General features: G+C 43.0%; 1 protein-coding gene across 2 annotated transcripts in view; it reads left to right on the forward strand.

Moving 5' to 3' along the window:
• Window positions 1-12,543: 12,543 nt before the first annotated feature.
• LOC124003292 (growth factor receptor-bound protein 2-like) overlaps window positions 12,544-27,076 on the forward strand; it is a 40,858-nt gene continuing 26,325 nt past the window's right edge. The window contains exons 1-2 of one of the 2 annotated variants that reach the window (XM_046311419.1): window positions 12,544-12,558; window positions 13,386-13,677. In XM_046311419.1, coding sequence (XP_046167375.1) covers window positions 13,600-13,677 — 78 coding nt within the window. In that variant the 5' untranslated portion in view covers window positions 12,544-12,558; window positions 13,386-13,599. Of the gene's footprint in view, window positions 12,559-13,249; window positions 13,678-27,076 lie in introns of those variants that run through there. The other variant, XM_046311418.1, reaches the window with a different exon arrangement.

Below are 27,076 nucleotides of genomic sequence, written 5' to 3' on the forward strand. Positions count from 1 at the left end.
TGCTGGGCCACCAAGAGCCAGAACAGCTTCAATGCACCTCCGTTGGCATCATTGTGTGTCGTAGAAGTGACGCCATCAAACGTCAGACAATCCCTACAAGTGTCTGGAACTCTATTGGAAAGATGCAACTATAGAGATCCCGAGTGTTCTAATTGCTATGGATGCAACACCATTCTTCCACAAATTCAATTTGGTGTTTTGTTGATGGTGGTGAAGGTAGTGCTAATTATACTGTGAGTTTCGGGGCCTAATAGTAAAGACATGTCATTTAACTGTATATTTATTTACATTACCTTTTCATTAGGCATGAACACAACCAATCATGATGTTTTCATCTTATTGTCAAACAAATCCCTTCAAAAAGTAGCTATCAGCAAACAGAAAAATTATCACTAAAAATAGAATGTGGTGTATTGAGAAATGTATTGTGTGTTAATGAGTTTAGATTTAAAATGGTTGCAAATAGCCAATGTGATTTCCATGCAGGGATTCAGTTATTTGGATTAACAAATGACAATGGGGTTTCCGTTCTAGCATTGAAGTGATTGGATTACGTGGTACAAGGGCGGGTAAAGTTCAATGATGGATTGGTGAGTTGGGCTGAAGACACTGTAGAGAGTGGTTGACTGGAATGTATTATGGTGAACGTGAAATAAATCTGTTCTGTTTATTATAAGTACACTTCGGAGTCTTCTGCAGAAGAACCCAGCATCTTAGAATGCAACATATAAATCACCCGAACATAAATATTAGACACTGTTAAGACATTTGTGTGGGGATGATATCATTCTATTTGACATTCTGGCAGAAAGTAACTCCCCTACTTACTCAAATGACAACACACTTCACTCAATTCAGTGCTTCCAAGTTCCATGGATCAAATAGTTATTTTGATTATATTATTAAAACGAGGAAAATTTGAAAAGTCCCCTGCAGATCCATAAATGTAATAAATTACAACAATAAAATAATAACAAAACTCACAACAGAATGGCAAAAGTATTTTCAACATTTTGTTAAATTACAACTTTATTCTAAAATGTATTAAATAAATACACACAATACCCCCATAATTACAAAGCGAAAACAGGTTTTTAGAATTTTAGCAAATATATTAAAAATTAAAAACAGAAAAACCTTACTTACATAAGTATTCAGACCCTTTGCTATGAGACTCGAAATTGAGCTCAGGTGCATCCTGTTTCCATTGATCATCCTTGAGATGTTTTTACAACATGATTGGAGTCCACCTGTGGTAAATTCAATTGATTGGCCATGATTTGGAAAGGCACACACCTGTCAATATAAGGTCCCACAGTTGACAGTGCATATCAGAGCAATAACCAAGCCATGAGGTTGAAGAATTTGTCTGTAGAGCTCTGAGTTTAGGATTGTGTTGAGGCAGAGATCTGGGGAAGGGTACTAAGAAAAATTCTGCACCATTGAAGGTCCCCAAGAACACAGTGGCCTCCATCATTCTTAAATGAAATAAGTTTGGATCCACCAAGACTCTTCCTAGAGCTGGCCGTCCTGCCAAACTGAGCAATTGGGGGAGAAGGGCCTTGGTCAGGGAGGTGACTAAGAACCCTATGGTCACTCTGATAGAGCTCCAGAATTCCTCTGTGGAGATGGGAGAACCTTTCAGAATTGACAATCATCTCTGCAGCACTCCACCAATCAGGCCTTTATGGAAAAGTCGCCAGACGGAAGCCAGTCCTCAGTAAAAGGCACATGACAGCCCACTTGGAGTTTGTCAAAAGGCATCTAAAGACCCTCAGACCATGAAAAACAAGAGTCTCTGGTCTGATGAAGATGTGAATGCTCATCCCCAGAATCGTTTCACGTGTCTGTTTTCAAAGGATGGAGCTGAGAACATGAACAACTTCACAGTTAAGAACACTAACAATATGAGGGACTTCTATTTAAGTCAGAAAATGATACTCATCTGATAGGTAAGATATACATAACCCTGCAGAAAGCCTATCTCTTAGAATAAAATATAAACTATTGGAACCAATACTTAAAAATAACTGATATTGGCACAGATGAAGAGAGTGTTGGAACATAACTAACTAGGTACAGCACTAGGTACAGCGGTGGCCTTTTGTGAGCCCTAAGCGAAATTTGGTGGAGGGGCATTTTCACCAAGTGGGCAAACAAAATGTGTGAAATATGTACGTATTTTATGTTTTTTTTTCCTGCAATTCTACACATTTTGCAATGGGATGTAGAGAAAATGTTTCAGTTCTATAACACATTTAATGCAATTCTACCTATTTTGCCATGGTGCAGAGATTTTTTTGCAGTTTTAAAGCAAGATTTCTGCAGTTCTACACATTTTTGCCATAGGGTGGAGAGCAAATGTAACAATTGTATTATATTATTTCATGCAATTCTACACATTTTGCCATGACTTATGCCATGTTAATGGTATGTGAGTGAGAGTGACTGTTACGGATTCCGCCGGTACTGCTGCTCATTCCATGCACCAGTTCCGGAGGTCTATATCACCAGCCTCTAGGTATAACTGAACTGTTTCATTACGCACACCTGGTTCCTATTCCCCCTCATTAGTAATTGTATGTATGTGCCCTCTGTTCACCATTGTCTTGTCGGTTACTGTTCCCATGTCCGTAGGTCTTGTGAGTACCTGTGCATTGTGTACTCGTTATTAGGGGTCTTGTCCCGTGTGTTGTTGTGCACTTGTTATTACAGGTCTAGTCCTGTGTGTTGTTGTGCACTTGTTATTACAGGTCTAGTCCCGTGTGTTGTTGTGCACTTGTTATTACAGGTCTAGTCCCGTGTGTTGTTGTGCACTTGTTATTACAGGTCTAGTCCCGTGTTGTTGTGCACTTGTTATTACAGGTCTAGTCCCATGTGTTGTTGTGCACTTGTTATTACAGGTCTAGTCCCGTGTGTTGTTGTGCACTTGTTATTACAGGTCTAGTCCCGTGTGTTGTTGTGCACTTGTTATTACAGGTCTAGTCCCGTGTGTTGTTGTGCACTTGTTATTACAGGTCTAGTCCCGTGTGTTGTTGTGCACTTGTTATTACAGGTCTAGTCCCATGTGTTGTTGTGCACTTGTTATTACAGGTCTTGTCCCGTGTATTTATTGGAGGTATTACCTGGCTCTTGTTTAGGTTACATCCCTGTGTTTTTGTATACGTGTTTGTTTTGGGATTCTTCCCTATGCCTTTCATGACATGTTCTATTAAAACCCCCTATTACGTATGTAACTGACAGTTAGACTTACAGGTTATGTCGTTGTCTTTTGTTTGAATTGGACACCGCTGTGCGGGGGAAAAGATAATACAAGCGGAACTACGTAGCTAATACTGTTGTAACGGGGATCCTTATTGTTGCAACACACTTTTGGAGGGAAGGCAATCGTGCGCTGCGTTAGCTAAGTTTTCATGTCATCGGTTGTAGTTCATAAATGTTGAAGAGTGTATGTTAGGATGAAGTGTGAATTCATGCCAGGAATAATAAGTGTGAAGTTTGATTTCCTCCCTTCTGTAATAAGCAGCCAGTGAGGTATTTTTTCCTTTATTCATGTGTTTAATCTGAACCCGTTATAACGCCGGTTAAACTGTTGTGTATGTAAAAGCACTTCAGAGTTATACCAAGCTAATAAGTCACTCGTAAGATAAGGTTGTAAGAGTGTGCTTAACTGTATTTTTCATTTACTTTATAGTTCTCACGGAAGGTGATAATTCTGACTAAAACTACAGAATAAAGCCGCCAGTTAAAATCAAGGAACGGTTGTGCTCGTGGTTACTGAAGGGAGCTACAACGTATTCCTGCGCCTGACTCCAATCATTTATACACCGTGACAGTCAATAACAAAATCAATGGGGCCCCCCTGGAGGTCAGGGACCCAGGGCACATGTCCTGCATGCCCGGTCGGTATTCGGACATGATTACTACAATTAAAAACTTGTTAGCTGACATGGCTAATTGTCAGTGAGTGACAAAACAAGAAACTGTTTATACACAACATTTAGAACTTGCACCGTGTGTAATTCTACTCTACTCGACTATCCTCGACTGAGTTCCAAAACAAGCGACCGTTAATATCGCTTATGCCTGTAGCCGGCCTGTAACTAAACTAATGTACAGAATTGAATATACAAGAGACAAAATGTGCACTTTGTACATCATAAAAGCAGAGTCATGTCTTAAGTGCAAAACTAACAGTGGCTCAATGATTAATGCCTTCTGCAGTGCTATAATGTCCAAAAGTTATGGAGTTAGAAAGTTGGCTGTCAGAAGTTTTAGAATATAAATGTACTTTTAGTCCGTCTATATGCCTATTTCAAGACATGGCATATGAGGGTGCGATGAGATACCCAATGGGTTGGACAGTATTTTTCGGAGATCTGAGGTACCGGGATGCATTAGAACAAAATCACCTTTATAGTGAAGCGTTGCATACATGTCATCACATTTGCGTCGTGGCATAGAGCAGTAGAGTAGAGGAACTTATCGAAGCTACACACATGGGGGGGAAAAAAATGTGGCCTAGTGTCCGAGAAATGTTGGGCCTTTTATAAACGCATTTCATGCAATTCCACGTCATCTTACATGACTGGAGACTTTGGCATAATCGTTTAAAATGCCGCGTTCAAAAAAAAACGTGGAATTAGGAGTTGGGAAATCTCCGACTTCAGTGTATTCAAGACAACTGGGAAAGCAGGGGAAAACAATTTCCTACTGAAAAAAATCGTTCATCCAACTCGCTACAATATGAGGAAAAATTATAGTCCTAAAAAATGCATTCCAGTTTCACTGATTTACCCAATGATGCACAACTCGCGTGCTGGTAAGGGCATATGAGCTCATGGCAAAAGCCTTTCTCTCTCTCGCTTTACTTTGTGAAACAATATTTGGTACCCTACAGCTTTCCAACCTGCAATTGAAGACAATTTGAAATATTGCGAAAGGCCAGTTTTGTCTGCATGTTCTTTGTTCACTGACAGATTTGCTGCGTGTTCCCGGCTATAGGTTATGCCTTGTTATTGGGCTGCACTCAGCAGTTAGGCTATTTAAAAAAAAAAGCTATTTGTCTGTGGCTAAATTTCTCGTGGTGTAGTAGGCTATTTTGAATTATTTCATTTATTTCTGAACAGCCACAGTAACTCTATCGTTGGCACATTTATTTCAATTTATCAGGTGTGCTGCAGCTCCTCCGGGGTGGGGGTTGCTGATTGTTGATGGCAATGCTGGAAGCTCCAGTTCAATTGCTTGTATTCAGAGTCTTTCTTATTACATAAATAAGTACTAAGTGTTAAGACACTACAATGGCGACGAGGATGATTACCTGCAGTGTGCATCACGAATACAGATGGAGTTCGTAGGAAGAGAGGAAGATTTTGACCCTTTAGCACAACAGCTAGCAAGCAGTGAGGACGAGGGGAGAGCTGACGAGAACGAGGCGGCAGATCAAAGACCAGTGGAGCCGGAGGTAAAGAGAATGGCTAGCATCGGGAAAATAGATGTGTTTGATGACACGCAAGAAAACTGGGCAACTTACATTGAACGACTGGAACAGTACTTAATTGCAAACGACATTGCTGATAACAAGAGAGTGCCAGCGTTGTTGAGTTTAATTGGCCCAAAAACATACAGTTTGCTAAGAGATCTGACTGCCCCTCTGAAGCCCTCAAATAAAACATTCACAGAGATTGTGGAGATATTGCAAAATCACCTATCACCTAAACCACTCCTCATCGCGGAACGTTTTCGTTTCCACAAGAGAGATCAGAATGAGGGGGAGGGTGTTAGTACATATGTAGCAGTGTTGAAGAAACTGTCTGAACATTGCCAGTTGGGAGAGAACCTAAATGACACATTAAGGGATAGATTTGTTTGTGGACTGAAACATGAACACATTCAAAAACGTTTGCTCACAGAATCAGAGCTCACGTTTGCAAAGGCTGTTGAAATTGCTGTGGCTATGGAAATCGCGACTAAAGATACTTTTGAGTTGCAAAGTAAAAGAAGTACCGACCTGTCAGAAATTTCCCTGCACAAGTTTTCACGCAGTCGACAACGCCCCGTGTGGCCGAAAAATGCAACAGGTGTGACAGAGATGGTCACAGAGCAGAGGACTGCCCTTTCAAAGACGAAATTTGTCACAAATGCAGTAGAAGGGGGCACATTCAAAGAGCATGCAAAGCCAAATTCAGTCACAACAGGAAAACTGAGAAAATTAAAGGGTCTGTGAATGCACTAGCAGGGAACAGTGGCAGTGATTCAGATGAACGATTAATTGGTACAATGGAGTTAAACACAGTGACTTCTCCCAGCAGTAGCATAATATGGGTGACACCAGATATCGAAGGCAAACACCTCAAAATGGAGCTGGACACAGGATCTGCAGTGTCTATAATTTCCACTCCTGTCTACAATGAGCACTTTAAGGCTATCAAGCTGAAAGACATACTCAGGAGAGAGATTGAGCCCAATGGGGGCGTTGCAGGTCAGAGTGCATTATGGGGGGCAAACACAGCAGTTACAGCTGTATGTGGTGCCTGGAACTAGCCCCCCATTATTTGGCAGAGAATGGCTTTCAAAAATAAAGCTGAATTGGTGTGACTTGAAAATGCTCCACACGTTCAAGTCCAAAGAGAAAGGCACAGACCAAACACTGGAACACTTGCGGAATAAATACAACACAGTTTTCAGTGATCAGATAGGAACAGTAAAAGGCTTCACAGCAAAACTTGTACTAAGAGATGATGTAACCCCAAAATTCTGCAAAGCCAGATCTGTTCCATACTCCCTGAGACCAAAGGTGGAAGCGGAAATCGATCGCTTGCAGGATACAGGGATCCTGACGAAAGTGGACAGAAGCGAATGGGCCACACCCATAGTTCCTATTGTGAAGAAAGACGGGTCTGTTAGAATGTGTGGGGACTTCAAGGTAACTGTGAATCCAATGTTGCATGTGGACCAATACCCCCTACCACGCCTGGATGACATCTTTGCTGCACTAGCTGGTGGGAAACACTTCAGTAAAATCGATCTGAAACAGGCTTACCTGCAGCTACCGGTTGAAGAGAGTTCCAAACAGTACCTGACAATAAACACACACAAAGGGCTATACAGGTATAACCGCCTGGTGTTTGGCATTGCATCAGCCCCAGCCATTTGGCAACGAACTATTGACCAGATTTTGCAAGGAATCCCAGGAACCCAGTGTATCCTGGATGACATGATCATAACAGGACGCACCGACAAAGAGCATCTGGCTAACCTGGAAGAGGTCCTGAAAAGACTGAAAGAGTATGGTCTACAGGCAAACTTAAAGAAGTGTGAGTTCTTCAAAGACAAGATTGTCTTCTGTGGACATGAGATTGACTGTAATGGATTGCACAAAACACAGGACAAAATCGAGGCAGTGGTACAGGCACCACGACCACAAAATATCACAGAAGGGAGATCTTTCACGGGACTGATCAATTACTACAGAAGATTCCTCCCAAACCTTTCAGCAGTACTCCAGCCTCTAAATCAGCTCCTGGAAAAGAATAGGACATGGCGGTGGACAGAGCAATGTGAAAATGCATTTCTGGAGGCAAAACAGCCTCATAACATCTGAACAGGTCCTGATGCATTACGACCCTGAAATGCCAGTGAAGTTGGCTTGTGATGCGTCCCCTTATGGATTAGGGGCAGTCCTTTCACACACACTGAAAGATGGCTCAGAGAGGCCAGTTGCATTTGCGTCACGAACATTGAATGATGCAGAGAAAAACTACTCACAAATCGACAAAGAAGCACTGGCACTAGTGTGGGGCGTCAAGACATTCCACGCATACCTATATGGCAAGCGTTTCACACTGGTTACAGATCACCAGCCGTTGCTTTCCATTTTCAGTCCAAAGAAAGGCATTCCGGCAATGACAGCAGCCAGGTTACAGCGATATGCCCTGTTCCTTGCCAGTCATATGTATGACATTGAGTTTAAGCCGTCATCCCTCCACACAAATGCAGATGGATTATCCAGACTGCCATGTACAAGAGAAAGGCAAAGGAGGGTGGATGCAGTGGACATGTTCCATACCGCTCAGCTCGAGGCACTACCGGTCACAAGCACAGTTATCAAACATGAGACAAGGAAAGATGTGACCTTGTCAAAAGTGTACACCTACACCATGTCAGGATGGCCAGCTACTGGCAGAAAGGAGCTGACTCCGTATTTCCAGCGGAGAAACGAAATTACAACGTACCAGGGATGTTTGATGTGGGGAATGAGAGTCATGATATCCCAGAAATGCCAACATCGAGTCTTGCAGCAACTACATGAAGGTCATGTTGGAATTGTCAAAATGAAGCTGCTCGCAAGGAGCCACTTCTGGTGGCCAGGTCTGGACCAACAGATAGAAAATATGGCAAAGAACTGTAGTGGATGTTTGGAAACCCTTCACATGCCTGCTCCTGTCCCAGTTCACCCATGGGAATGGCCCGCAGAGCCATGGCAGAGAATTCATGTGGACTACGCTGGTCCTTTTGAAAAGCACATGTTTCTGGTTATAGTTGATGCCCATTCCAAATGGCCAGAGGTGTTTTGCACTGACTCCTCCACCTCAGCTCAGACGATAGAGTGTCTCAGAACAACGTTTGCACGCTTCGGTTTGCCACTGCAGCTGGTAAGTGACAACGCACAAGCTTTTGTAAGTGACAAGTTTACAAGATTCATGTCAGTAAATGGAATCAAACACTCAACTTCAGCTCCGTACCACCCTGCCACCAATGGGCTGGCAGAACGCTTTGTGCAAACTCTGAAGCGAGGACTCCGTGCAGCAAAACGAGACGAAGGGACTTTGCAAACAAAACGGGCCAAGTTCCTGGCCTCCTACCGAAACACCCCACATGCCACAACAAATGAAAGCCCAGCCGCACTGATGTTCGGGAGGCCTCTCCACACACAGCTGGACATCATGAAGCCAAACAGGCGTAATGAAGTGCTGAACAAACAAGCCAAGATGCTCTCCGGTGGCCGGGAGCGCCATCTCCAAACAGGACAGGAAGTGATGGTGCGAGACTACAGAAGAGGAGGGAAATGGACAAGAGGGACCGTACACACACAAACGGGACCCAGAACTTACCAGGTTCAAGTGAGCCCAGACATAATGTGGCGGCGTCACATTAACCAAATGCATTCCACGGAAAACAGCACAACAATCGAGAGAGAACAGGCACAGAGAGCTCCCGAGAGTGACACACAAGGAACTGTAGAGGACGGTGGGGCAGTAGAGAGACCCCAGGCTGAAAGAAGGGAACGTGTTGATGAAGGTGCTGCTATAGCAGACGCTATAATGGAACAAGCACACACTGAGGATGTTCAGGAGCCTCCAGACAATCTGAGGCGCTACCCAGAACGAAGGCACCGTCCACCAGACAGACTAGACTTATAAACAAACAAACAAAAACTAACTGTTCAAGTTCAAATTAAAAGATGCAAAATAACTACAACAAGTTCTGGGAAATGTTTCAGTTGTGGTTTGGTAAAAGTAACTCTGATTGTATAAGAGAAGGAATGTTATGTTCTGTTAATTACGGATGTCCCCTTTAAGGATGAAGCGCCCTTGGTCATACGCAGTAATTGTTCTATGTTATTCTGGTACTAACCTGTTTGAGTAAATGTGAAGCTCCAGTTCAATTGCTTGTATTCAGAGTCTTTCTTATTACATAAATAAGTACTAAGTGTTAAGACACTACAGTTGGCACATTTATTTCAATTTATCAGGTGTGCTGCAGATCCTCCGGAGTGGGGGTTGCTGATTGCTGATGGCAATGCTGGAAGTCCGATGTCTGTAGTGTTGCAGGGTAGTAAGCATGATGAGATGTTAATTTCTTAATTCACTCAGGAACCACACCTGTGTGGAAGCACCTGCTTTCAATATATTTTGTATCCCTCATTTATTCAAGTGTTTCCATTATTTTGGCAATTATCTGTATGGAGCCTATCAAATTATCTGCATATTTTTTCTTCTGTATCATTTCACAATTTATTCAAATTTTGTACCACTAGATGGCCCAGTAGTCCCTGCTATGGAGTCCCTACACCTTATGACACATCTACAACAGGTGAGGTCTAGAGCCAAACTAAATGTTGTCTTCTACTCTTCACACATGCATATTCATACAAAAGTGTGTGTTTGTGTGTGTGTGTGTGAGAGAGAGAGAGATCTTTAGAAAACAAAAATATAATTACTTGACACATTGGAAAGCGCTAACCAAAGAAACAGCAAACTGGAATGCTATTTGACCCTAAACAAAGAGTAGTACACAGTGGCAGAATACCTGATCACTGTGACTGAATGAAAGAATATTCAAAATGAAGGAATATTCAGTTTCCACAAAATGAGATGGAAATTGAGATGCACTTTCTAACCGTTTGCCAAATGTATGTCTTATTTTTGTTATTTGTTTAACCTTTATTTAACAAGGCAAGTCAGTTAAAGAACAAATTCTTATTTACAATGACGGCCTACTAAAAGGCAAAAGGCCTCTTGCGGGGACGGGGGCTGGGTTTAAAAATAAATTCAATAAAAATATAGGACAAAACACACATCACGGCAAGAGAGACAACACTACACTACATAAAGAGATACCTAAGACAACAACATAGCAAGGCAGCAACACATGACAACACAGCATGGTAGCAACACAACATAACAACAACATGGAAGCAACACCACATGGTACCAGCACAATACAGGGTGCAAACATTATTGGGCATTGACAACAGCACAAAGGGCAAGAAGGGAGAGACAACAGTACATCACGCAAAGCAGCCACAACTGTCAGTAAGAGTGTCCATGATTGAGTCTTTGAATGAAGAGATTGAGATAAAACTGTCCAGTTTGAGTGTTTGTTGCATCTCGTTCCAGTTGCTAGCTGCAGCGAACTGAAAAGATGAGCGACCCAGGGATGTGTGTGCTTTGGGGACCTTTAACAGAATGTGACTGGCAGAACAGAGATGACCAGTTTACAGAGGAGTCTAGAGTGCAGTGATAAGGAGCATTGCCAATGCCAATTAGAGACACATTTCCCTCAGATTACATAGATCCACAAAGAGTTTGAAAACAAATCCTATTTTGATAAACTCCCATATCTATAAGGTTAAATACCACACACAGTGTGCCATCACAGTAGCAAGATTTGTGACCAGTTGCCACAAAAGGGCAACCAGTAAAGCAAAAAAGCCATTTTAAATACAAACAATACTCATCTGTCTATTTATTTCCCCCTTTTGTTCTTAAACTACTTTCACATTGTTACAACACTGTGCATAGCCAGATGTATAACATTTGAAATGTCTCTATTCTTCAAGAAACTTTTGAGAGTTTAATGTTTACTGTTCTGATTGTTTATTTCACTTTTGTGTATCATGTATTCCACTTGCATTGGCAATCTGAACATGTTACCCATGCCAATTAAGCCCTTTGAATTGCATAGAGAGAGAGACAAAGCCATCACCTACAGAGAGATGAACCTGGAGAAGAATCCCCCTAAGCAAGCTGGTCCTAGGGCTCTGTTCACAAACACACTTCACAGAGCCCCAGGACAGCAACACAATTAGACCCAACCAAATCATGAGAAAACAAAAAGATAATTACTTGAAACATTGGAAAAAATCACAAAAAAACAGAGCAAACTAGAATGCTATTTGGCCCGAAACAGAAAGTATACAGTGACAGAATACCTGACCACTGTGACTGACCCAAACTTAAGGAAAACAGACTCAGTGAGCATAGCCTTTCTATTGAGGAAGGCCGCCGTAGGCAGACCTGGCTCTCAAGATAAGACAGGCTGTGTGCACACTGCCCAGAAAATGAGGTGGAATCTGAGCTGCACTTCCTAACCTCCTGCCCAATGTATAACCATATTAGAGACACATATTTCCCTCAGATTTCACAGATCCACAAAGAATTTGAAAACATTTACATTTACAATTAAGTCATTTAGCAGACGCTCTTATCCAAAACAAACCCGATTTTGATATACTCCCATATCTACTGGGTGAAATACCACAGTGTGCCATCACAGCAGCAAGATGTGTGACCTGGTGCCACAACAAAAGGGCAACCAGTGAAGAACAAACACCATTGTAAATAGAACCCATATTTATGCTTATTTATTTTCTCTTTTGTACTTTAACCATTTGTACATTGTTACAACACTGTGTATATATACATAATATGACATTTGTAATGTCCTGATTCTTTTGGAACTTCTGGGAGTGTAATGTTTACTGTTCGTTTTTATTGTTTATTTCACTTTTGTATATTATCTACTTCACTTGCTTTGGAAATGTTAACATATGTTTCCCATGCCAATAAAGACCCTTGAATTTAATGTAATTTAATTGAGAGCGTGTGAGAGAGAAGTGGGTCAGGGGAGTGGGATCATTTCTGTGCAGATTTAAGTATTCCCAAAATGTCGCGATAGGAAGCTTCCTATATACAGAGCTCACTTTCTAGGAAGTGGATAGCCTACTAATAACACGTGTTTGTAGAATTTCAAGGGATAGCAAGCAGAAACAAGGTAACATTAAATGTAGGTAGGTGGACTAGGCCTAGGAGACCTGAATAGTTTCACTTTAGCTTCATGCAAGTCCTGGTGTACCGTCGTTCACCTTTTTGAAATGATGTAGCCTATATTCTTGTTTAATTAGCCTACATTGTAGGACTAGCACAACAATAGCCTAATTAGTCGTATCTTCGTCATCTTTCTTGTGTTGGAGCTAAAGTAGGCCTACAAGTCTCCTTTCTAAGTTTTAGCAATTGTGACAACTAGGTTACTTTTAACTTTGTAACAAACTGTTGCTTGTCAAACTTGGAAACAATCATTTATTGCATTGTTACAACTATCGCATGTCTTTGTTTTTATTCCCCAATGTTTCACTCGAATGAGCTGGACATTTATACAAAATATTGATGTAGGCTAATGGCAAGGGAAGAGGGCAGAAAACATTGTACCAGACACAAAACGATTTTGAGTCGAAATGAGACATTCTACATTTAGCTCGAGTTGAGTCATCAACCACATCTGCCTGTCAAACATCCTCTACAAAGCGTGTAAATTAGCAATCCCATTGGTTTTGCACAGCTCCAGTACACCTATTGGATATGACAGTATTCTCACATCCGATTGGTCAATTGTGGAGATGATGTGCTGTAGTTGGTCTGAGGAAACGTCAATCAGATTATATCCTTCCTCCTTTTATTGTGCGAGCCTCAGAATGCTAGTATTGTCTGTGGGCGCGGCATCACATCACAAGCTATCATATTAGTGCGTTGTTTTTCGGTGTTGGTTAATGTTGCTTTACTGCTACATCGTCTCAGGTTCTCTATCTGCGTTCTTATTCACAGGTTTGTAGCGGCGTGCAGCGAGTGAGGGTATTTGCGCTACTCGGAGTGACTGGTCAGACCAGGGGGAAAACGGGACCGGAGCTTTTCTGTTTTTTTTTCTGACATTGTTAATAATTTTCATAATTCCTTGGAAGAATAAACTCCATTGAAAGACTTCAGAAGGGTACTTGTGCGTTCCTCAACACCGCATACAAGTGTTCCAACAATCCTCACCATGGAGGCCATTGCCAAATACGATTTCAAAGCCACTGCAGATGATGAGTTGAGTTTTAAACGTGGAGAGACGTTGAAGGTAAGCAGACAATTGTTTCAATGTTTATGTTCTTAAGAAATGTGTCAGGGACAGCATGTTCCTGACTGATTAAAGGCCTAGTTATTACACTATTTGTAATAGCCTGTTACCTTTTTTTGTTGTTGGTCATTTTGTCTTCATATTAGACACTCCTGCACAGTTAACTGGTTTTAAGGACATGATCTAAAAACGTGTAAACAGTAAGTTCCCTAATTCACTTTAATTGGTCGATATTCAATAACAAAGTATTTTCCAAGAGATATTACCTCGTCATTTCAAAGGTCTATTTATTATGATAGGCCTACAGAAGGAGAGGGAATAGAACGGAATATAATATAAATAAAATGTTGTAGGGGTGTTGTCCTTTGGTTCTAACACATTTGAATGAGGCGCAGCTAATGTCTTTGTCAATGGCAAGTCATATGGTAATCGGTGTCACGTTTTCAAGGAAAGGTTCAGCGATTGTTTCCGTACAGATATGGAAAAGGATAGCACTGATAACCTTTGGCAGGACACGATTCTGTCTTTTTCACATCCTATAACAAGCATCCTATATTGTATGCCACATATTACACGCGGTCATCATTTTGTGTGGAGAACCAGAATGAGCAACCCCAAAATTAGTCTTCGTAGCCTATATGACAATAATTTTTAGAGTCAAATAAATGCTAAAAGAGGAGTCAGAATGATATGGTAAGTAACCCTACCCATAGTTGGTTAAAAACGAAGCTTAAGCTCTTCCATCAAATCCTTTCTTTATCCTCAGTAGTTCAGCAATATTGGACTGCTTCTGTGGTTAAGTAGGCTATGTGATAATGCTGAAACAGGAAGTCTCCAGTATCATCATTGGCTTCTATACATTTTTCCTCACTCAGAGAGTCAGAAATGGAGAGGGAGAAGGAAAGAGAGCAGAGAGAGAGTGAAAGAGAGAGGATGAGCTGGCAGTATGTTTACAACCACACCCCTTCCCTTGCTGAGATTATGACAGCTCCTTCATTTCAGTGTCAGAACAGTACTTTAACAGCTCTGCTTCAAGACATGCTATAATGGTTATAAAAGCTCTATTACAGCTGAACTTTTTTTGCGGCATAACTGCACGCTGACACATGACTGCCTGCACTGCAATCATAATACTGGTGTCAGTTCGGGTTAAAACCATATGCAAAAAAAAAAACAGCAGTAAAGAGAAGATTGAGAGTGAAGTGTGTGTCTCTGATGTAAATGGCTGGTTGTGGTTGTGTGCAGTCTTGTCTTCTTTCCAGCTCCCTCTCTCCACTGGTGTTTTGAGAACGGTCTGGCCCTGGTCTTGGCTCACCCTCCCTCCCCTGTTCTCCTCTACTCCGGCAATGTACCCCCGGCAACGCCGCGTTCAGAGGCAGAAACAGATCTGTCGAACCAGGACAGGAATACACATTCATATCTCCTCAAGAGAAACATCAGTTGTAGATGTTCACACTAGAGACAGGAACATATCTGATCATGTGGCTTTAAGAGAAATCGGGCCGCGAGCTGTGAAAACGGTGAACACGGTTGAAACGGTGAACAAAGTTACAGTCAATTTGTTGCCTACTGACTTAACAAGTCGGTAATTGTCCAAGAGGAATATCTGAAGGACGATTGGTGCGATTTCCGATCAGTGATAGGAGGCATGTGAGTGCAGGCTATACTGCGTACAGTATACACTAGTCTAAGTAACTTTTACTATCCGTATAGTACATTCTGTCATCCAAACCAATGGATGTCCCTCCCTCCTGTATTAGCCACACGCTTTTAGCCGGCTTGACAATGACCATAGCATTTGGCAAGACGGCACAAACCAATCTGGAAGGAGGCTATATTCTAACAGCCAAGTCAATAGATTTCTTTCTCGTGTTAGCTGATTTGTTCACAGAAATGAAGCTCAATGAAGAGCGAACATTCTTTATCACAGCGCTGTAGAAGGGGATGGGGGAGTATGCCAGGCAGCTTACTCCATCCCCCTGGGCTTTAGGCTTCGCTCGCTCGGCGGGCACCACATAATAAATATTAATCGTCCAAGAGTGTGGTGTGTGGCAACAGCTTGCCGGTAAAAACACTACTACACCCGAGGCTATTATTATTTTTCCTTCCCCCTGCTCGGTTCTTTCTGCGTAGCGCAGCATGCATGAACTCCGCCCGGAGTTGCGAAAGGGTTCTGTTGAGTTGAGTTCCGTTCTTGCAACTTCCTGGGACTGCTCTGCTGATGCAGTCTTGGCTCTTCTGAGTTCAGAGAGGGAGGGAAGGAGAGAGGAAGAATCTGGAGGGGATTCAGGAACGTCGGCAGTGATCCTATCCCTCCTTTCCTAATTGAATTCTGACCATGGAGGGAGGATGGGGCTCTTTGGCACTGTTCTCAGGGCCCATGGGCGGACTCTTCTTAACCACACACTTCAAAGCTTCTGGCCTGGCACTGGGTTTTTAGCTCCAGTACTGTTCCAGCATGTACTATTACACAAGTGTTGTTACAGGGTATTTAGTCAAGTGGCTCTTATGAAGTAGGTCTACTCTCTTGATGAACTGAGCTCTTATGGAATAAGCCTACTGTCTTGGTGAATTGCTGAGAATTAGAATACAGCCAATGCGTGACGTGCCATGTCCATGATCGATTTAGCACCGTTCGTGAGATCCCCTTACAATACAGGGTACATTAAGTCCTCATGGATATTTTTAGAAATCTGTGAAGATGAGAGATTATTTCCTTTGAATATGTAGGGTAACTCCCCCATCCCTCACTTTACAAAGGGTGGATGAGTTTATTCTCTGGTATTGAGTTGTCAGGAAGAGAAGCATGTCAGAAATAAATAACGCTTACTGAACAGAAGTCTTGTCTTGTTTTTTTTGTGTTACTCGACATCAAGACATCTCGGTTTTCTCGCATTTTGAAGGGCAGAAGAGGAGACCTCCGTTTTTATTTGGGGAAGTTTTTTTGTTGGATAGACGTTCGATGGCTCTGAGGCACGCAATCTCTCTTTCTCTCTCGCTTTCTCTATGTCTCTCTTTCTTTCTTTTTTCTGTCAACTGAGGCCGCAGCACAAAAGCCGGGCAGCATCAGGTCTAAATTTAGCCTGCAAGGAGTGGAAAGAAAAACCATCTGAGACAGGAACCTGGCCAAGGCCTCCGTGTCTGACGGAGAAGCCCAAAGAGAATGGAGCATCACTCTGGTCAAACAAAGGAGAAGAAGGAAACAACAAACAGCTTTGGTCTCAAGTGTCTGGCTAAATAGTTTTTAGGGAAGTAGCAACACCGTAGCCTGGTCCCAGATTAGTTTTTGCTGTATAGCCAAATCCTGTGGCCATTGTCAATGCCATTTGGCTAAGGCTCTACAGCACAGATCTCAGGCCTGCAAGGTCACACTTTGGCTCTTTGACTTTTTGGTGCCAACCCACGGACACCAGAAGTCTGTGTTCCGAGCTGGCAGTCAGGCACAGAAGGATAAACCGAGAGAGAGAGAGCGAGGGAGAGAAAGAAAGCACTCCACTCCGCTCTCCCAGAATGCCAGAGGCAGCGGGAGTCTAAAACGGGATGTACTGTGAATGTACAGTGAAGGACAGACAGCGTCTGCCAATGCTATCTAGTGAACTGAACTCATTCCCATGGCGGATGCCAACCTGCTAGGTTTCTTAGGAGCTTATACACCATAAGCTGGGTCCTATGGGTCACTTATGTCATATGCATGATAGGTTCTTCTGCCATTTGACCATAGCCATTCTTTGTGTCTATTTATGAGTGTGTATGCTTGCGTGTGCACCTGCATGTGTGGGTGACACTGACTCCTTTGACAGGGGCAAATGTACAGTGTATCAACTCTCCCATTACAAGGTGAAATCACCACCCGATGCAGATGAGTGTCAAGACAAGGGCGATGGAGAGGGAACGAGAGTAATCTAAACAAACAAACTAGCAGGTCCCATGTCACAGCTTGTGACTTGCTAGAGGTGCTAAAGAAGACCGAGGGAGAACAGAGCTAAAGTAAACCTACAATCCTGTGCCGGGCTTCTCTCTCGTCACCTCCCGTCACCGTGTACAGAGTTACAGTATATTGACTTATCAATTACAGGGCAGGAAAACAAAGCATGACGAAGAAAGAGAGAGTGGGATGGCAGAAGGAGAGGTAGACTGTTTATAAACCTTTGTGTTGCCTTACTACGCGATAGACACAACTTTAACAACCCAAACACCGGACCTAAATTGGTAGAACAAGGGTATTTTCAAGAATTAAACCCTCAGGTTAGGTTTGTGAACTAATGTCCGGGTGTTCTAACAAATCGTGCACTCCCCCAAGGCTAAGTTAGGATGTTCTAACAAATCGTGCACTCCCCCAAGGCTAAGTTAGGATGTTCTAACAAATCGTGCACTCCCCCAAGGCTAAGTTAGGATGTTCTAACAAATCGTGCACTCCCCCAAGGCTAAGTTAGGATGTTCTAACAAATCGTGCACTCCCCTCAGTACAATGGCAGGGTGTTCAACACATTTTTGCCCCCCCCCCCCTGCGGCTACTGCAGCATGGATGATGCTTATTACCCTTGGAAGTGAATCTGACCTAATTACAGTATGAGATCGCCTGACTGGAGGGCTGGCAGTGCACACATGCACAGAGAGAGAGACACACACATCCGAGTTGTCACGCTGTAGCTTTGAAAAGTTTACTGCTACTGTCTGACCCAGTCGTAAGGCCAAAGGCTGCTCTTATTACCCCTGTGTTCAGGGACCTTCGCTTTGAAGCCATCCTGGAGCCTTGCTTTCTTGTTTTCCTGCTTGTCCACCTGCGTGGTTTGGGATGGGTAGATGCCGAGTTTGCTCCATTTCTGTAGGCAATGCCCTGAGATTTGACTAAATCTAAGGAACGAGGGATTTTAAACTTTCAGGAGAAGAGAAAAGAGTGTCTAGCTTCTCAGGTGTGTTCAGAACGTTCCAGGCCTCACAACTTGCCAGATCGTTTCATTTTGCACGGGTTGACTTCACCCAGTCGTAATTCTGTCCAGGGCTACAGTAGTTGAGGCTCACTACAACACACTCCCTACTGCTCTTTAGCTAGGAGTGTGATCATGGGCCTGACAGTGTGAAAAGCAAAACATGGTTTCCTGTCACATCTAATGCTGTTCTTGACTCTCAGCTTCACAACCATATTTTTTATTTTTAAAAATTTAATTAGGCAAGTCAGTTAAGAATAAATTCTTATTTACAATGACGGCCTAGGAACTGTGGGTCAACTGCCTCGTTCAGGGGCAGAATGACAGATTTTCACCTTGTCAGCTCAGGGATTCGATCTAGCAACCTTTCAGTTACTGGCCCAACGAATCTAACCACTAGGCTACCTGCCGCCCCGCCCTTGGCCTAGGGGGAGTGCAAGTAGATACGCACACATACACACACACACACACACACATGAAACAGTGTAAAGTTTACAGTGTAAAGCACACCGAAACAGTGTAGAGAACACATGCATACAGACACACACACACTAAACTAATCCGCAGTGGGACTAGCTTGGGCTGTTCAACATTGTTTTTCGTCAAAGCTGCGAACCTAACACCGCTCTGTCTAATGCCTCGGAAACAACCCTCTCCCACACCTCTCTCACACCACACACAGCCTCTCACCCTCTCTCCAGTGCTGTTTCAAAGATCCATCTCTAAGCCCAGTCAAATGCTTTAACCATTGATTAAACCTAAACCTGCCTTCTCTCACGTGGACAGACCATATAATACAATACCCTGGCCTGTTAGCTCAATACAGATGGCTTCCTAACTAGAAGCTTTGTTTTCCCTCCCCCCTAAGCTTTTTTTTTTTTTTATCGCAACACCCAGAAATGGCTCCCTATTCCCTATATAGTGCACTACTTTTGACCAGAGTCTTATGGGCCCAATCAAAAGTAGTGCGCTCTATAGGAAAATAGGGTTCCATTTCAGCTGTGCAAGTTGCCTTCTCACACCTCATTTGTTTTTACTGTGATGTCAATAGAGCCATTCTCACTTTATTTATATAGTTCAGGGGACTGGAGGGAACAGGCTAAATTCTCACTATTTATATAGTACAGGGTACTGGAGGGAACAGACTAAATTCTCACTATTTATATAGTTCAGGGGACTGGAGGGAACAGGCTAAATTCTCACTGCAGGATTATTTACTGGTTTGCTTCAACTCCAGGAAAAGCGTAATTGTTTCAGGAACCGTGTGTGTGCGCGGGTGTGTGTGTGTGATAGGGAGATAAATGAAGCCATCTCCTCTCTCCCTCTTCTCTCCCATCATGTAATTTGGTCGTCGCGATGGAACACAATTCCATCAACACGATGAGCATGAAAATACCCATAACTTTTGCTTATGTGGTTGCAAAGTGTAATTTCTGTGTTGTATGGCTTCTGGAACTGCAAAATATGGTTATTTTGTTTGAATGGGCACAGAAACGGTTGTAACGGGATCGTTACAATATCGTAACTATTACTTCTCAGAGGAAACTCATCAGAAACCCTCAACAGAAACTCTGGGTATAGACTAGAGTTTGGGTATAACCAGAGATACTGGATATAATGATGGGATTACGCATCTCCCCCCTAACAATGGGATTCGTTATCCACAGAGCGGAATGGCAGGCTGTCGAGCTCCTGTCTATTCCTCTCTGGTGATTGGCGTATAGATCTCCGTTATTTAATACTTTTTGTGAATATTCGATGAGCCGTCAACCGCCTTTATTCAATGTAGAGTGAGATGCTATGCTAACCTCATGAATATGCATAGACTGTCACGAGTTCTGACAGGGACAACTCTGATATGAAGTATTTTTTCTCAAAGTTGCCTGGATGTCACTTGTGTCACACTTACGGCAGTATACCCGTAACATGCTACGCATTACGAAATGGCTGTTAGATCAAAAAGACTCACTTATCACAATAGCAATACATTTTTATATTGACTAAACTCTCATTGACCCCCATACAAAAACACCTCACTTGCTTAATAATCTACTAAGTGTGGACAGATTTTGGGCGGAGTAAACCCTCTCGCTTCGCCTCTTCAGGCTTAGTCCCACCCTTAGCCATCCCGCGAGCCGCATCAAGTCGGAGTAGTGTTCCAATTCAACTTTGAGCAAGGGGTAGTGCCTTTTAGCCCTGTAGTTGTCCCTCCAAACGATGCAAATTGACATGCAGATTTTCTATCTAGTGGTTATCAGAACACCCATGAAGCACTGCGACCGAAGTCTCTAAAGTTGCTTCAGGAAGGTGGCTGGCAAATATACTATGATGGAAGCAAACGTAAGTAATTATAACGTCATAACAAGTCATGCAAAAAATGTACAGTTAAGAGGAATATATTAATTCAGAAAAGGATTATGCATATTTATTGGTCATGAAGTTCATTTATGAAAATCGCTATTTAACATGCTGACTAGCTAACATTAACCAACTAGCCATACATTTAGCTTGCTGATGGGCGTGACATTTGTATCTTGTAATTAGGGATGCACGATATATTGGTGAACATATTGGAATCGGACGATTATTAGCTAAAAATGCCAACATCGGTATCGACCGATGTCTAGTTTAACCCCGATGTGCGAAACCGATGTCTACGCTGACGTGCATACCTACAGTTGAAGTCGGAAGTTTACATACACTTAGTTTGGACTCATTAAAACTCATTTTTCAACCACTCCACAAACTTCTTGTTAACAAACTATAGTTTTTGCAAGTTGGTTAGGACATCTACTTTGTGCATGACACAAGTAATTTTTCAGACAGGTTATTTCACTTATAATTCAATGTATCACAGTTCCAGTGGGTCAGAAGTTTACATATACTAAGTGTCTAAGACTGTGCCTTTAAACAGCTTAGAAATTTCCAGAAAATGATGACATTGCTTTAGAAGCTTCTGATGGGCTAATTGACATCATTTGAGTTAATTGGAGGTGTACCTGTGGATGTATTTGAATGCCTACCTTCAAACTCAGTGCCTCTGCTTGAAACCATGGGAAAATCTAAAGAAATCAGCCAAGACCTCAGAAAAAAATTGGCAGACCTCCACAAGTCTGGTTCATCCTTGGGAGCAATTTCCAAATGCCTGAAGGTACTATGTTCATCTGTAAAACAATAGTGCGCAAGTTTAAACACCATGGGACCACAGAGCCGTCATTCTGCTCAGGAAGGAGACACGTTCTGTCTCCTAGAGATGAACGTACTTTGGTGCAAAAATGCAAATCAATCCCAGAACAACAGCAAAGGACCTTGTGAAGATGCTGTAGGAAACAGGTACAACAGTATCTATATCCACAGTAAAACGAGTCCTATATCGACATAACCTGAAAGGCCGCTCAGCAAGGAAGGAGCCACTGCTCCAAAACCGCCTTAAAAAAGCCAGACTCTGCACATGGAGACAAAGATCATACTTTTTGGAGAAATTACCTCTGGTCTGATGAAACATAAATAGAACTGTTTGGCCATAATGACCATCGTTATGTTTGGAGGAAAAAGGGGGAGGCTTGCAAGCCGAAGAACACCATCCCAACTATGAAGCACGGGGGTGGCAGCATCATGTTGTGGGGGTGCTATGCTGCAGGAGTGACTGGTGCACTTCACAAAATAGATGACATCATGAGGAAAGGAAAATTATGTGGATATGTTGAAGTAATATATGAAGACATCAATCAGGAAGTTAAAGCTTGGTCGCAAGTGGGTCTTCCAAATGGACAATGACCCTAGATTTCCTTCCAATATTGTGGCAAAATGACCTAAGGACAACAAAGTCAAGGTATTTGAGTGGACATCACAAAGCCCTGACCTCAATCCTACAGAAAATGTGTGGGCAGAACTGAAAAAGCGTGTGCGAGCAAGGAGGCCTACAAACCTGACTCAGTTACACCAGCTTTGTTGGGAGGAATGGGCCAAAATTCATGCAACTTATTGTGGCAAGCTTGTGGAAGGCTACCTGAAACGTTTGACCCACGTTAAACAATTGAAGGCAATGCTACCAAATACTAATTGAGTGTACTGGGAATGTGATGAAAGAGATAGAAGCTGAAATAAATATTTTTCTCTACTATTATTCTATTATTCTGACATTTCACATTCTTAAAATAAATTGGTGATCCTAACTGACCTAAGACATAATTTTTTACTAGGATTAAATATCAGGAATTGTGAAAAACCGAGTTTAAATCTATTGGCTAAGGTGTATGTAAACTTCTGACTTCAATTGTATGTCATGTGGCCTTGTTGTGTGTGTCTGAGAGTAACCGGGGGAGAGAGAAGGCAACCATGTTGACTTGCAGTGGTAAGCTTTTTGCTCGTTATTCAACTCATCTGATTACATAGTATCTGTCTTGACTGCATCAACTGAGAGAAACTAGCTTAGCTTGCTAGCTAACGTTAGCTAGACTAATTGAGACTTCATAACTTTAGCTGTGTGCTTTCCATTCCTTTCTATAGCAAATAACAACTACATTCAGAGTTTTAAGTGGCAGCCTACCTGTTGGCTCTTGGTGTTGTAGCCTGTCTTTCTCATTTAACTTTTAGTTTTGTCATTTTAATTTCATTGACTAGCCTAGATATCTGCCACACGGAGCGGAGCGTCTATCTATGACTGTAGCCTAGTGCCGGTTTGATGACTTCAGAACATTTACATTACATTTAAGTCATTTAGCAGACGCTCTTATCCAGAGCGACTTACAAATTGGTGCATTCACCTTATGACATCCAGTGGAACAGCCACTTTACAATAGTGCATCTAAATCTTTTAAGGGGGGGTAGAAGGATTACTTTATCCTGTCCTAGGTATTCCTTAAAGAGGTGGGGTTTCAGGTGTCTCCGGAAGGTGGTGATTGACTCCGCTGTCCTGGCGTCGTGAGGGAGTTTGTTCCACCATTGGGGGGCCAGAGCAGCAAACAGTTTTGACTGGGCTGAGCGGGAACTGTACTTCCTCAGTGGTAGGGAGGCGAGCAGGCCAGAGGTGGATGAACGCAGTGCCCTTGTTTGGGTGTAGGGCCTGATCAGAGCCTGGAGGTACTGAGGTGCCGTTCCCCTCACAGCTCCGTAGGCAAGCACCATGGTCTTGTAGCGGATGCGAGCTTCAACTGGAAGCCAGTGGAGAGAGCGGAGGAGCGGGGTGACGTGAGAGAACTTGGGAAGGTTGAACACCAGACGGGCTGCGGCGTTCTGGATGAGTTGTAGGGGTTTAATGGCACATGCAGGGAGCCCAGCCAACAGCGAGTTGCAGTAATCCAGACGGGAGATGACAAGTGCCTGGATTAGGACCTGCGCCGCTTCCTGTGTGAGGCAGGGTCGTACTCTGCGGATGTTGTAGAGCATGAACCTACAGGAACGGGCCACCGCCTTGATGTTAGTTGAGAATGACAGGGTGTTGTCCAGGATCACGCCAAGGTTCTTAGCGCTCTGGGAGGAGGACACAATGGAGTTGTCAACCGTGATGGCGAGATCATGGAACGGGCAGTCCTTCCCCGGGAGGAAGAGCAGCTCCGTCTTGCCGAGGTTCAGCTTGAGGTGGTGATCCGTCATCCACACTGATATGTCTGCCAGACATGCAGAGATGCGATTCGCCACCTGGTCATCAGAAGGGGGAAAGGAGAAGATTAATTGTGTGTCGTCTGCATAGCAATGATAGGAGAGACCATGTGAGGTTATGACAGAGCCAAGTGACTTGGTGTATAGCGAGAATAGGAGAGGGCCTAGAACAGAGCCCTGGGGGACACCAGTGGTGAGAGCGCGTGGTGAGGAGACAGATTCTCGCCACGCCACCTGGTAGGAGCGACCTGTCAGGTAGGAAGCAATCCAAGCGTGGGCCGCGCCGGAGATGCCCAACTCGGAGAGGGTGGAGTGGAGGATCTGATGGTTCACAGTATCGAAGGCAGCCGATAGGTCTAGAAGGATGAGAGCAGAGGAGAGAGAGTTAGCTTTAGCAGTGCGGAGCGCCTCCGTGATACAGAGAAGAGCAGTCTCAGTTGAATGACTAGTCTTAACCTGACTGATTTGGATCAAGAAGGTCATTCTGAGAGAGATAGCGGGAGAGCTGGCCAAGGACGGCACGTTCAAGAGTTTTGGAGAGAAAAGAAAGAAGGGATACTGGTCTGTAGTTGTTGACATCGGAGGGATCGAGTGTAGGTTTTTTCAGAACAGTACTTCCACTGGTACTGACTGAGTGAAGGAAATGCGACTGTTAAACTGCTATGGAATGAAAGTCCAGCTTCAGTACTCCTCCACTTTGAACCACAACCAGAGGATGGGTATATTACGGGCATATTGTTTTTCTGCTGTTCTCATTTGTTGCTCATATGGTAAGTACATATTTGTTGCACGAGAAATATAAGGAAAGCTATTACTGCCACCAGTACAGGCATTGTGAAAAACACAAGGCTCGTCGCCAATGAATTGAGTGATATCCGTTGTCAGTTTCTGATGTGCGCAACTGATGGAGTGATGTCCCATTCCCTAGGCCTAATTTACCTCTCCCTACCACTAGTTGTAATTTACCTCTCCCTACCACTAGTTGCTCCATTTGAGTGCCACTCCTCCACCGAGCGACCCTCTAAAACGAGGGGGAGGGCTAAGGGGAGGTATTGAGAATAAACCTTCCTCTCTGGTGTAACCCTAGTCCTTGAGTACCAACATACAGTACAGGACTCTCAACACTAGTCGTTGTGTGCCAACATACAATACAGGACTCTCAACCCTAGTCCTTGCATGCCATGTTTTTGATTGAACTGATCTGGAAGACCAGCCATGTTAAATTCAATCACTGAACTGATCAATTAGCTCAGTTGGTTAGGTTTGTTGCCTTGTTGGGACAAAAAGATGATGGACTATGTACACCCTCTGTTGCCTCATGCTGACTCATCTCCGGCTGGCCTCCATCACCGTAGGTAAGTCAATTGGCATTAGAGTGCTAACATGCTAGGCAGGCACCAGCCCCAACATACAGGGCTCACCTTCCCGATCAGAGTGACTCATTCCACCCCTAAGTTATCCCTGCGCTCCTTCACACTAAACAGCATACATTGTTTTCCACAAGCACATGGAGTAGCCAGCCAAATCGGAAAAGTAGCCAGCCAGGCTCGGGTTAAGACATTTTTGCTGAAAAAGCTCTATTTTGGTACATTCTAATACTAGATATTTTCTGGCTGAAAATACAATCAGGATATAACACTGATCAAAAATGTTCACACTTGACATTGCTGGTTTCATCAGCTGTTGTGCAACATGATATAAACACAGGAACAACTTAATTCTGACTGCACTGGGCCTTAAAAAACCTGTAACACGGAACCCAAACTGGCTGCTCCCGTGCGCCATCATGCATAAATGTATTTTGTCCCCCCACACCAAACGCAATCATGACACGCAGGTTAAAATATCAAAACAAACTCTGAATCAATTATATTCATTTGGGGACAGGTCGAAAGCATTAAACATTTATGGCAATTTAGCTAGCTAGCTTGCACTTGCAAGCTAATTTGTCCTTTTTTAGCTAGCTTGCTGTTGATAGCTAATTTGTCCTGGGATATAAACATTGAGTTGTTATTTTACCTGAAAGGCAAAAGGTCCTCTACTCCGCCAATTAATCCACACATAAAACAGTCAACCAAATAATTTCTAGTTATCTCTCCTCCTTCCAGGCCTTTTCTTCTCTTGACTTTATATTGCAATTGGCAACTTTCATAAATTACGTGCATTTACTGCCACTGACTTCGTTCGTCTTTCAGTCACCCACATGGGTATAACCAATGAGGAGATGGCACGTGGATACCTGCTTCCATAAACCAATGAGGAGATGGGAGAGGCAGGACTTGCAGTGCGATCTGCGTCAGAAATAGAACTGACTTCATTTTAGCCCTTGGCAACGCAGATGCTCGTTGGCGCTCGCGAGCAGTGTGGGTGCAATAATTGAATAACATAGATTTCTAAATGTATTTTGTGACTCGAGCGGTGTAGTACACCTGTAAGAGTCTGACTTCCACAGGCTTCAGGTATGATTGAAGAATGACGCAGGTGTTAAACATGGGCTTTGCCATACAGAAAGCACCATTGTCAAAATGTTGATTAAACCAGTAGACCTACAGTATATCAATATCTCTGAAAATAAGTATAATTAGCTTTTAAAACAATTCAAAGCCTACCCATATGCAAATTATAGAGTCAAATTAACTGCTGTCTTAGTGATGCGATTCGGTAGACTACTGACTAGTCACTCACTTTAAAATCAGTCTGGCCAGTACTAAAGGACTTCAAATCGAAAATACAAATGAGATCTGTAGTTTAGTTGTGCCGATGCGACACCATGGACATATACAGTAACTACGTTGTATGAGATTGACTTTATTCAGTCAGTTCCACACCTTTTATAGACGAGTTAAGCTTGCTGTTCGTCAATCAAAGCA

Source organism: Oncorhynchus gorbuscha, linkage group LG18, assembly GCF_021184085.1.
Source record: "Oncorhynchus gorbuscha isolate QuinsamMale2020 ecotype Even-year linkage group LG18, OgorEven_v1.0, whole genome shotgun sequence".
NCBI classification, from domain to species: Eukaryota; Metazoa; Chordata; class Actinopteri; order Salmoniformes; family Salmonidae; genus Oncorhynchus; species Oncorhynchus gorbuscha.